We start from the raw sequence: 12,585 nt of genomic DNA, 5'->3' as shown, positions 1-12,585 counted from the left end.
AAAAACTGGCACTGTAATAATGGGACTGTACATGTACACGAGCCACATCATCTGCTCTATTAGTGCTTAAAATCTGCTCTTGAGTTGCTTATGTACCTCTCAGCCAGGACACATCACTCCCCTAAGACAAGTTTATCTTACCACTTGCTGTTGTGTTGCCTCAACATGCAACATCATTTGCCCTTCACCCACAGTGCCACCCATCCTTTAAAGAGCGAGGAAAAGTAATGGCTTCTGCTGCCCGTCACCCGCTTGGCCCTGTTATGGCACCCAGCCTCCTGGCCCAAGAGTGCACACAGTTATGGAGGCTACACCTGGCACTAAAACAAATCCATGAGCGACCATGCTTGCACCAATTCCTGGCTGTTTAGCACACCACAGGAAGGAGATATGCTCCAAGTACTGATATAGAATCAGAACTGAATAGGGAAAGTTACATATATAATGATGCTATAAGATTTTATACATTTACACCAAGTTCCCATTAAGTGCCTTCTGCTACCCAAAAGCTGCCTTGGCTCTGTTCATGTTCCTTTCTCAGACCCTATACTGTCATGGGAAAGCTGGAATTAGTCAGCATGAACTCTACAGATGATTAAAGGGAAGAAAATTACTTGTCTCAAAGAAAGCACAGCCTGTCCAATGGATTGAGGAAATGTGATTGTCTTGTTGCCATGAGCAACACTGTTGGGGGATGAGTTAATCCTCCCAGATCCTACAGGGACTTGGGTATTCTCCCGATGGGAGGACAGCAATAACAATAATTACTGTGTCAGCACACATCCTTGGGGAAGTATGGGAGGGTAACTGCTGTGCACTGCTAAGGAACAGGGAGCGCACAAAGCACTTCTCTGGGCTCACACTTCTCACAGCATCTCAGAACTGAAGGGTTGGAAAGGGCTCCAAGAGATCCTTTCTCTTCCACCCTGTGATAGGATATGAACCAGTCTCCAGACGTTTACCTAGTCTGCCCTCTCAACATAGCAGGGATTTGAACACCTTCTTAGAGAAGTGCCACAGCACTTACACATGTTTCTAGTGTAAGAGAGATCTATTTCCCCAGTATTTAACCTGAATTTCTTGCTATACTGGTTGCAGTGCCGAATTCTTAGCATGTAGCAGTACTTTACCTGGGACAAAAGTGTTTCCATTATAGAGCTGGCCAGCTGGGAGTTCCTGCGAAGGACATCATAAAAACCCTGAAGACAGGAAGGAAGGACAAATTGGCTTACACAACAAAGAAAACGAACCACGTGCATAATAAGTTGGCGTCATAAGACAGCAACGACCCTCTGGCACCGCAAGGAACCATGAGGAAGTAACAATGCGCTCAGTGTAAAACCCCATACCTGGCAAAGCAAAGGCACCACAGAAAGAAGGTATGAATCAGAAAGAGTATGAATTTCCTCACAGGGGCCCTCTCACAAGCTGTATCTCCCTAGCAGCAGTGGCATCAAGCCCAGAGTGACTTTCACTGCTATTTAACACTAGCACTAGATCCAACTTCAAACTGTGAAATCCTGCTTCAAAGGCAAAACAAGCCAGTGGGGAAACTGTAGGAGGCAAAAAATCCTTCAGACTGAGAAAACTCAGTGGATGGATAAAGCAAGCACAAGGCTTATAGCAACAGTGATGAAGATACCCAAAACTTGCAGCTCACCAAAGGTCAGTCCAACCAAATCAAGAAGGAAACAAAATCTCTCTGACCTGAACAGGTTTTTTTCTTAAGGTGGTACCCCATGGTTACCTCAGGAGCTAAGATACGCACCCAAAAATGGCTCTTTATATTAAGCCATATGTCACAAGAAATTTAAGGGACAGACAAGCCCCTACAGAAACTTGCAGAAGAGGAGAAAAGACAGATCCCTGATGCAGTCTCTAAGGAAGTTTCAGGGAGAAGTCAGGGTTTTCTTTGGAGCCCATCATTAACTCCTAGCAACTCTGCATCTATCCAATGCCTGTTATAATGCTCCTCCTCACTGGGCATCAAACATGCTTCCCATTTCCTAGGCCACACCACAGGAAGAGAGACTTTGATGCATTTTTGCCCTTAAGCAATGCATGAGATGAGGAAGATACACCAATGTGTCTTTGGGCTTATAACGGTCCAAAATAAAAACAAGCAGAAGGCTTGAAAAAAAATAAATGTAGTCCTTGGTACCTGTGTCCCATGAAGAACATAACTGAGATGATAGGTTGTTTTCCACAATAATGTGATCATTATTTACCTGGGGCTACAGTAGAACCAGACTACAGAAGAGCTAGTGGCTGTTTAAAAGGAGATTGGAGAAACCATGTTTACCTCATATAACATGAGTCGAACATCCGCTTGCTGGCTCAAACATCGCCTCAGGCTGCCCAGGATTTCAAGGCAGAAGGCCTCATTAGCTGCAGAATTATAGCAGGCATGAACATCTGCCTGGACCTGAGAGGGAATATTAGTCATGTTATACTGGTTACAATTCTCAAATATCACAACACAGAAGCAAGGTGATAAGGGGCCTGGCCCCTAAACAATCACTGAAATAGTCCTTAGTGTGCTGCCAGGCTCTTCATCATCATCATGGAGCAGTGTGAATGCTCCCCAAATACTAGTGCTGTAAGAGAGAGTGACTCTGAGACGCAACGTTCCTAGGCCAGCTTCTCTTTGCACACTGCATTTCCCAAAGCTTTCCTTTCAGGACTAATCCTTACCAAAGTTTTGTTTCCATTTTGGGGAAACACTCCACTCTTGAGTTGTTTCAAACAGCACACATTAGACACAAGACTGTCTCGTATGTCCCCACCAGGGACTGCAGAACAGCACTTACCTGACTGGCACCAATGACCTGGCTGCACTGGGAAGTGGACAAGCTGCCCAGAACCTTAAAATTTCTTAACAGAAGCAAAAAGCCAGCAACCGCAGCTTTACGAGCATCGAGCTGCCTGTGAGTCAGGGGGAGAAGAGAAGCATAAGGAAAAATGGAAACAAGAGCTCAAAAGTAAATACAAGATCAACTCAGCAATGAAAAGGGTTCACAAATACAGAGTGACCAGGCCCAGTGGAACTGTATTCCCCAAGAGGGCAGCACAGTCCCAAGCAGTTAAGAACTCTGCAGTTTGCTGGGAACTCCCTTGCTCTACACCCTCACAACATTCAATCTCCTTTCTGTCCGTGCAATGCTCACACTGAAGGAGAGCCCGAAGCCAAGGCCCAAGCATTAAATGTCCCCTGAAAATTGGAATTAAAAAGTCTCACAGAGCTCAGTTGGAAAATTCCTCATAAAAAGCTGATGTTTTGCTTTGCTCACTGAAACCCCGGGTCTTTCCCAAGACCAAGTCCCTTGCCTTGAATAATCAATCCTGAGCTATGAAGTCTCTATTCATAGCCAGGCAGCCACTGCCCAACAAAATCCAGTCTATGATCACAGCATTATGAAGACAACAGGATGGTTTGCTCGAAGCATAACCAAGACAACTAGCCTGCTTCTCTACCACCTTGTAAGAGATCAGAGGGAAGGTGGCAGCTCAGCCTTTTGATCAGTGGTTCATTCCACACTCTCCCCGCCATTTGGATGTGCTCAGCTATGTAGACACATGTTGGAATTGGTTTTAATTTTGCCTACTTATTTGGAGTTTCCAACAGCTTTCTGAATTTCCAAAGCCCATCCAGCTGGGGGTTGGGATTTGTGTCTCAGTTCAGCAGAGCTGAGACTGTATTACAGCTAAAGGGGTAGGAGATGTCACCATCTAGTTATGGGAAGAACACAGCAAGAAGACACTTAGCCAAAACAAACAAAAAATACATCTGCTCCAAAACCATAAATGAATCTTTTCAAAGAATCCCCTTCCCAGCTTACCTGGAAAAGATAGCTTTTTGGAGAACAAGTATCAGGGAGTCCCTCACTGACATGCTGACTTTGAGCAGAGGCTGGAAAGGAAGATATACTTTGGAGAGAAAAGCACTAAGGCATGCCAAGCCCTTGGGGCACATGAGCTCATCTTCCTCAGGCCCATCTGGCCCTGCATTTCCAATACTGTCATCAGTACAGTACAAGAACCAAAACATTTTAAAACAATATCAAATGAAGCCCAGAGAGCTGTAGCAGTGAGACACCTTAGCTGGTTAGTGAGGACATAATGCGAGCATTTGGGAAAAGAACTGTTATCTCCAGATTGGATGAAGCAGGTAAAAGTTTAATGCCAGGACAATATCTCAGCCCAGGCAGAGAAATACTGACATGGAGCTTGGAAGAAGAAAAATCAAAAATCAATGTGACAGCTACAGCTGTTCAGCTAAACACTGTATAATTAAGTTTTCTACAGTGTGCAGCATCTGGGCATCTTCCAGATGAAAGGTCAGCACAGAGCAGTTTCAGACCATGCCAGACCACACCGCATGCTTTTTACTAGAGGGCACATGCAAACCCACGCTTGAAGAACAGTTCCATGTTACATCAAACAACCTACAACAGAGTACGAAGGTTTATTTTATGAAGAGGGTTATTAGATCATGCATATAATTGTGGCCTAGAGCTGTCACTGGAATTAAATTAGCAAGGATATTCACGGAAAAATGCAAAGCTTTACCTGTACTGCCCGGAGGAGCCCTTGAACTGTGTCAATGGGCAGAAAGGACAAATTGTCAAAGGTCTCTGTGACTTTGGAGGATGAAGTCTGAAGCACAAGAGGAGCAGATACAACAATATTGGACAGCAAGTCTGAAAAATAAAAGGACAAAAGGAGCAGCTGTTGCCAGGGGGCCAGAAAAGTCTGAGCAAAAGATGTCTACAGAGCCAACAATTACAGAATAACCAAAGCCCTTCCATTACACAGAGAGGTCGTGATAGGGTGAGCATCGAAAATCTGATCTGTGCTGCAGGCACCGAGTGTAAAACGCTCACAACCCAGCTGAAGGGCCTCATCCCACCAGAGGGCACTGAGGGATAAGAGAAGAGGCTGCAGCATAGGCATCTCAGCAGCCCCAGCGACTGCCCAGCACCTGCCCAGGGATGAGGAAGGCAAGGCTAGGAACATGTAATAAGTTACTGACTGATGGATACCAACTTTCTGTGTGTCAGCTGTTCCATGGCAACTGCCCACAAACATATTTTTCACTTGCGATGAATACAAGGTAATCTGATGCAGCTGACACCTCAGTAAGAGGGGAAGGAAGAACTGATTTTCTTGGCTTCATGTCACTTCAGCAGGAACTTCAGAAAGCCAACCATGTCCTGGGCTGCATCAAAAGAAGCACAGCCAGCAGGTCAAGGGAGGTGATTCTACCACTCTGCTCTGCTCTGGTGAGAGCCCACCTGGAGTGCTGTGTCCAGCTCTGGGGTCCTCAGCACAGGAAAGACATGGACCTGTTGGAGCAGGTCCAGAGGAGGCCACAAAAATCATCAGAGATGGAACACCTCTCCTATGAAGAAAGGCTGAGAGAGTTGGGGTTGTTCAGACTAAGAGAAGAGAAGGATCCAGGGAGACCTTATTGTGGCCTTTCAATACTTAAAGGGGGCTTAAAGAAAGATGGGGACAAATATTTTAGTAGGGCCTGTTGCGATAGGACAAGGGGTAATGGCTTTAAACTAAAAGAAGGTAGATTTAGACTAGAGATAAGAAAGAAATTTTTTACAATGAAAGTGGTGAAACACTGGCACAGGTTGCCCAGAGAGGTGGTAGATGCCCCATCCCTGGAAACATTCAAGGTCAGGTTGGACAGGGCTGTGAGTGACCCGATCTAGTTGAAGATGTCCCTGGTCATTGCAGGGGTTGGACTAGATGAGCTTTAAAGGTCCCTTCTGTTCTGAGAAGCTACGGTCTGAGTGTCCACAGAGCAGGACACATTTCTCTGTTTCCTGTTACCTATGAAGTGGCTGACAGGAGATGCTGCTTTTGTGAGGACTCTGTTGAGGACCTGCTCAAGAATATCACTTCTGATAGGCTCATGAACCTGAAATGAGAAAGAACGCTAAATAAAAATCAAAACCTACATAAATTTAAGATATTCCTGTACCTCACAGCACAGGCATCGTGCAATTCAGAGCAAATCCAGATCTGACAGGAAAGCTGGGACTGGTTGCCAAAGTCTTCTTTCAGCTAAATTCACACAGATCAATTCAGATTTCATCCCAGGCCAATCAGAAGCAGCATATCAGAGAGGCACAACAGTACATTCCGAACATAATGGGTCAAATCGTCTGTGGGATGCAAATTTACCACTTCAGTGAAGATGCTGGTTTCAATCCCATCTCTGACAGATTTTCTTTGTGCCTCTGAATTTCTCTACCTTCTTGGCAGTTTCTTGGAAACTGTAATAGCGATTACACAAGTATCATGGTAGCTGGAACAGATTAGGATTAGGTCTTTATGAGGATGGCCTCTTCCAGCTTGGCAGGGGCAAACAGAAGACTAAATCTAGTATTGTTTGTAACACTCGTGACGGATGGAGCAGGCAACATTTTGACACCATTTACCAAGAGAGAATAAGAACAGAGTTCCCTCCACCCCAAAAAACCCCTCTCCAAAACAAACACTACCTTAAATGTTTCCAGCAGGATACTCGCTCCCAGTCTGCAAGCCTGCTGGGCTGGCATTTTTGAAAGGCCATAACTGGTATCAGCAGCTTTTCCTCCAAAGGGCTTTTTTGGTTCATATGATTCCATTAGGCTAAAGCCAAGATCCACCAGGCCCTGAGTGACGTGGTCCCAGCCAAATGCACTGAGGAAAACATTAAACAGACCACGAAAGAAACAACTTAGTCACAGAAAAGGTTTAGATTAGAGCAGTCTAAAGTTGAAACTTCTGCAGTCATTCCAGGTCCAAAGCAGCACTGAGAGATGCTTGATCACGCCTGGGAAGATGAAATCCCTCACAATCCCCGTGACTGTCTTTAAGCTGAGGGACAGGTGTTCAGCACGTCTTGAAGTCCTGGTTCTCCAACCACCAGACTTGCTTTCCAGTCAAAAGGTTTCCTTGCTATGGGGAATGATGTGCACTCAGGTCTGATCTGAATGTGACAGTAGGCTACAATCAGGATGCACAAATGTCTCACCGATCCTGAGATCTTCAAGTCGGAGAGGAAGACAGAAGAGGAATGCCTCACATCAAGCTGAAGGACAACTGGTGACAGATCACAGAGCTATCCCACAGGACTTTTAAAGGACTAAACGGGAAGAAAACAGTGAACCTATCACTCATCCCTTGATCAGAGCACAAGCTAGAGCCAGCAGCATGACTCATACCATCAGCTGCTTTACCAGCGAGGAGCAGATAGGGTCCTGATCACTTCAGTCCTTTGTACCACCAGATGCCGAGAGTTGAGGCAGAGGGGGCCGATTTACACAGCTGCATTTTGTTGCTTTTTTTTTTTTAATTCACCAGTATAAAGCTGGGATAAAAACTTTGGATCTTGACCCTGTTCCCTGCCAGCAGTATTTAGCACCCCAGAGCATTTTAGCAAGGCTGAACCTCTCCCCCTCCCAAAGACTAATGCATTTTGCAGCACGTGGCAAGAACTCACCTATTTTTCACCACTTCCAGAATTACAGCAGTTACATCATATTGTTGAGGAAACAAATCCTGCAGAAACTTGGAGGCCTGAAGGAACTGCAGGTCCTTGCAGCTTCTTGTGATTGATGTTTTCAAGAAATCAAATATCTGGAACGTAAAATCATTGACTGTGAGGAAATGATCTTTGAAATGGGACCTGCATAGTCTTGGGTATGTTCCAGTAAGAGCACCAGCCAGAGCACAAGTTCCAGTACAGCCTGCCAAAAATCTGAACTCACTTCTTTCTCAGGACAAATACACCAACTTCATTAAGTGCCTCAAAGAGGGTAACTTGCTGCCAGATGCTCTTCAGGTGGCCACCACAGAGCCAAAACATTAGAAAAAGACATTGTTTTTCTTCTCATCCTACAATACCAACCCACAGGAGTCACAACTCTGGAAAATTCTGATATTACTCTGGGGTCTTTTATAGTGTTCAGTAAACTACAGCATACCAATGATCTAACTGCCTCCCCACAAGCATCCTGAAACCATTTTAAGCCTAATTTTGATGGGACTATGACCTAACCATGCTTCCTTTCCTTTACAAGGAGTGGAGTGTACGTCCCCATGGAAGTTCTCTGCAAGCTTATCACCCACATACCTGCTCTTGCAGTCTGTGTTTTACTGCAACTGATAGCAGAAGAGCCACGCTGAAGGGACACAGGGCTCTACCAGGGTCCTTCTGTTGCTCAGTCTAAAAAATGGCAAGCAATGGTCAGAAAGCTTGTTATCTTCAACTGCAGTGTCCTGCAAGTTCAGCACATGTCTCTTCAAATATATCATAGCACTTGTTAAAGTGAACATGACTGTGATCATAAAAAATATTAAATCCCTTCTACAGATAATCAATTCAGTTTTAAAAACCCTGATTCAACATCTTCAGGAAGAATTGTCATACCTTTAGGTGTTTGATTAGTTCCTCGCCTAGGTCCTGATCCAGGTTGATAACAGAAACAATATGGAGAATAACAGTGCCTTCCACATGGCGGAGCTGGTCTAGGGGCACTGTGGCTACCTCAAGGTCCACTGATCTGTAAGTTTTATCAGAAAAAAACAAGCCATCCAAAGCCATAAATCATTTCTTATGTATCAAGGAGGACGTACCTGTACAAGGTTTAACAATTCAAATTGAAGGAACCCCGGGCAAGACCAGGATGACTACAATTATCCAGGTAGTAAAGAAAGGGGATGACAGAGAAAGAACTTACTGTGGAACCCTCTGTTCTTCCTTTTGCCTCTTATCCAACTGGTTGAAAAAACTGATGATTCCTTCTAAAACAGTCTTCTTACTGCCCTACAAGGCAGGACATTACATCAAGCCACTGCAGGGCTTGCAGTATCCCAGAGAACTACACTCTATTCCCACACCAATTACAGATGTCATGGTGTCCTTCATTTCCCTTCATAAATTGCTAAGGTGAGGGGGGATCCTGTGCAGCTCATTTCCAGATGAAGCAACTCTGATTTAGTTTGCCTGTTTCTTTTGACTGCACTTATCAAAGAGTTAGAAGAAGCTGAAGCTCTTAGATGTTCTGTTTTTTTAAAAAAATTGTTATTAATTAGAAAGGATCCTTTATGTTATAATCAATTGGGAAGGCTTTCAAACTCCTAATCTTAAATCTAACAATACGTTTTGGCCAGTGGACCCAAATGACCTCCTATAACACACACATAATTTGTCTTCGACTGGATCATTTTGGCACTGACTCGGTCACAAATGGAGCAAGCAAAAGAGCCAGACAATCCTGTCAAAGGGCAGAGATGTTATTGGCAGCCTCTGCTTGCAGGAAGAGCACAGGAGATGAGACACTTCCAGTACAAGTCAGACCACAACCCAGAAGACAGTCACACTGCATGAGCTATTATTATAGCGTACAGACCACAGAGAGTGAGCAAACCACATTTAAGAACACAAAAAACCAATCCTCTACTGTCTGCTAGGTCTGTGCTCATCCCTTATTTCCCAAAGGTTTCCTTCTTTCTTCACAAGGAAGATCAAGATTTTATCTTTTTCTGAGCAGTCAACTTCTTCAGGCTAGAGGGAGTTAGAGGAGAAAAAAACCTACTGTTGTCCTTCTGTGTCCTGCTCCCCACAGCACAGCTTGGGAACAACCCGAATCCCCACCAAAATCCAGCCTATAGCTCAGTCTGTACATACTTTTTTCTCATGGTACATACTTGTGGGGAGGCCAGCTCCCATGAGCTTTTACCTTTGCAGAAAGCAGCAGCAGCTGATAGACCAGAGGGGGAATTTCCTGCAGGTCTAATTTGGAGAACATCCTAAGGATCTTTTCCACCACAAACTGCAGCTCCTCTCCTGATAGTGGAATATCCCTGTTGAATCAAAGATGCAGCCTAATAATTTTCACTAATTTCCTTCAGAATCCCACAGCAGATTCAACCCATAACTAGAACCCATAACCCATAAAAAACATCCTAATGTACAGACAGCCAGCAAGTGCTCCCAAAGTCCTCACCAGAAGCAGTTGCCACAGATCCCTCAATACCCTACCACGGTCCCAGGATACTCTTCAACTTTTGGTGCTCAGATCTGCTCCACATTATGCTTGTTCATTAATTTACTGTTAATTTGCCAAGGCTCACTCACACATGGCATAAAACCCATGATGCCATACCCAGTCTTTGGGCTGTGCTTGCCCAGTTGTGTTTTGTACCCAAACGGATCTGATGTGGATGTTCATCGACCAACCATCCATGGGGTTGTGCCTGGTATGATCACACCTCCTACTTGTACTTGCCCCAAAGTACATGTGAAATAGGACACAGACATGACCACAGCACAGAAAGTGTTGGTGTTGAAGGGAAAAAGAATTACCTGAACATGTTGGCAAGATGTATTACACTCCGAGGATCCCACCTGGTAAAACAAAAATAAGTTGGAAAAATGAGCAAGCAGAATTATTGCTCAGCCCTTCCCTCCTCATACACAATTATTCAATGTCACCATTTCCCTGTTATGTTCTCATATTAAAATTAGAAGCCAGATTTCCACCAGAAATCACCACTGCCACCCTAACCACCCAGACTTATAACGGTTCTGAATTGCCTCAACCCCCACAATAACAAATACCAAGAAAGGAATAAAAAGAAGCACTTCCTGAGACCAGTTCATGCCGTACTATTACAAGATTTGGGAACAGGGTGTTCCCTTGCCTTCCCACCCAGAGAAGGCACTGTCACAGAGGGAACAGATTCAGAGACGATAGAACAGGACACAGACGGTGACATCCAGCTCATTGTGATGTCTTTTCCAAAGCACAACATGAAGCACACTGTTTTGCCATGTAACAAAGAGCTGGCAGAGATGTACGTACTTGCTGGAGCAGAGGGTATTTATTAGCTGTTTCTTAAACTCTTCCCCATTCAGTTCACCTGGAAAAGCAAAAGTCTTTTAGGAGCTGATTCCAGAGGAAGGACAGGCTGGGGAGAAGGAACTGAGAGGGGTTACCTTTCCCATAGGCCAGGCTCTCCTTTGAACTGGCCAATGCAGTGAGAACAGTGGAAAACAATTCCAAGGATTTCCCATTAGACAGGCTGCCACCTTTAATAACATCAACAAACAGGGTGGCAAGCTCAGCCAATGCATGGCCTGGCAGCTGGCGAGCCTGGGAGAAGATACAACAACATGAGAGCCTGAAGCAGTGGACAGGAGAACTCCACATATATGTCCAAACCATCACCAAAACCCAGCAAAGGACAACATTTCTTAGAGTGAAATGTTCCCCTAAAAGGGGAATTCAGCCCCGAGATCTCTATTTTGTACTGTCCGTTATGGAACAGAGCAGTAAATCAAGCTGATATAGTTATAGGTTTGGAGTTTAAAGTCTAAGTCTAAATATCTAAAGATAAGCACATTTACATACACAGCAAATTCCAACACCAGCCAGGGCTGTTGTGTTCTGTGGAAAGGACACAACTCATTCTCCTCAGTGGCCTAGTGAAGTATCTCAATCGACATACAAAACAATACCCAGCAGAGCCCAGGAAAGCCAGCCCAAACGAGCGTCTACCTCCAGCATCAGCAGTCCTATGATTTCAGACACCTTGCCCAAATGCAGGTCCCCTGACTCCACTAGCGGGATGCAGTGCTTGTAAATCTGAAGCCTCCTGAGAACACCACTTGGCTGGGAACAAGGGGAGCCTTAGCATGAGAAAATAAACAAAGAATGGGAAAAAATTTACACAAGTAACATGTTACTAAACAACAGGAAATTAGCAGAGTTGAACTGTCACCTGACTGCAACTCCCTATTTTATCTATCTGCCAAAAAACAGATAAATAATAATACCAAAATAAAAAAACAGAGCACAGGAAATGAGACTCTCTTGGACAAAATTGCTGAAGCACTCAACCTTGTTATCACACCCTGCGGCTCACTCAACCTGCTGATGGAGATCAGGAAGTGTCAAAATGTTGAGAAGAATCAGCTTGGCAATTAAGCCTCAGCTGGCCAGCTCAGTTCTGCTCCACAGTACATAAGGGCTCCCAAAAGTAAAGCCCGCTTACAACAGGTTCATTAAAAATATATTACTCCAGTTTCTTATTTCCCCATATCTATTTTTGGATGTCACGTTTCCCTGTGACAGCCGTGACTGGCTGTTTTTTTACTAAAAGTGACACTTCCTTGTGCTGCTGACCGCTTACTTCACGCAGCCAGCCTGTAACCCACCGGCTCACGGGCAGTCAGCAGGGCTGGGGCCACAGTCCCCCTCCCCACCCACCCCCCAAAGCACCGCTCAGAGATCACCCACCTTTGAAGATCCCTCTTAGCAAAGCTGCCATCTCCCTCCCCTTCAGGGCCTGCCTTGTCACCATATCGCCCAGCTGCAAAGAGAAGGGGACGCTGTGAGCTGCACTTCACCCGCGGAGAAGCCTGCCAGGGCTCAGCGGCGCACACCCCCCGCCCTTCCCCTCACCCAGGGCCCAGCCCGCGGGACACCCGCGCACCTCGCCCTCCCCCAGGCTCTGCAGGGCCTCCTGCAGCCGCTCGGGGACCTCCTCGGCCGCCAGCGCCAGGATGCGCTGGGCCAT

General features: G+C 45.3%; 1 protein-coding gene across 1 annotated transcript in view; it reads right to left on the bottom strand.

Annotated features, from left to right (window-relative positions):
- The window catches only part of FANCI (FA complementation group I), a 24,646-nt gene extending 12,061 nt beyond the window's left edge, over nucleotides 1-12,585 (bottom strand). Inside the window, exons 1-18 of the mRNA XM_074837750.1 lie at nucleotides 12,502-12,585; nucleotides 12,306-12,378; nucleotides 11,565-11,695; nucleotides 11,003-11,159; nucleotides 10,869-10,926; nucleotides 10,370-10,411; nucleotides 9,744-9,867; nucleotides 8,742-8,827; nucleotides 8,432-8,564; nucleotides 8,135-8,227; nucleotides 7,502-7,638; nucleotides 6,519-6,699; nucleotides 5,845-5,932; nucleotides 4,570-4,700; nucleotides 3,840-3,910; nucleotides 2,811-2,925; nucleotides 2,303-2,425; nucleotides 1,131-1,199 (exon numbers count right to left, since the gene is read on the bottom strand). Coding sequence (XP_074693851.1) covers nucleotides 1,131-1,199; nucleotides 2,303-2,425; nucleotides 2,811-2,925; nucleotides 3,840-3,910; nucleotides 4,570-4,700; nucleotides 5,845-5,932; nucleotides 6,519-6,699; nucleotides 7,502-7,638; nucleotides 8,135-8,227; nucleotides 8,432-8,564; nucleotides 8,742-8,827; nucleotides 9,744-9,867; nucleotides 10,370-10,411; nucleotides 10,869-10,926; nucleotides 11,003-11,159; nucleotides 11,565-11,695; nucleotides 12,306-12,378; nucleotides 12,502-12,585 — 1,896 coding nt within the window. The remainder of the gene's footprint in view (nucleotides 1-1,130; nucleotides 1,200-2,302; nucleotides 2,426-2,810; nucleotides 2,926-3,839; nucleotides 3,911-4,569; nucleotides 4,701-5,844; nucleotides 5,933-6,518; nucleotides 6,700-7,501; nucleotides 7,639-8,134; nucleotides 8,228-8,431; nucleotides 8,565-8,741; nucleotides 8,828-9,743; nucleotides 9,868-10,369; nucleotides 10,412-10,868; nucleotides 10,927-11,002; nucleotides 11,160-11,564; nucleotides 11,696-12,305; nucleotides 12,379-12,501) is intronic.

Source organism: Strix aluco, chromosome 12 (assembly GCF_031877795.1).
Source record: "Strix aluco isolate bStrAlu1 chromosome 12, bStrAlu1.hap1, whole genome shotgun sequence".
NCBI classification, from domain to species: Eukaryota; Metazoa; Chordata; class Aves; order Strigiformes; family Strigidae; genus Strix; species Strix aluco.
Note: the sequence above shows the minus strand (reverse complement) of the source record. Positions and strands in the feature narration are given on the sequence as shown.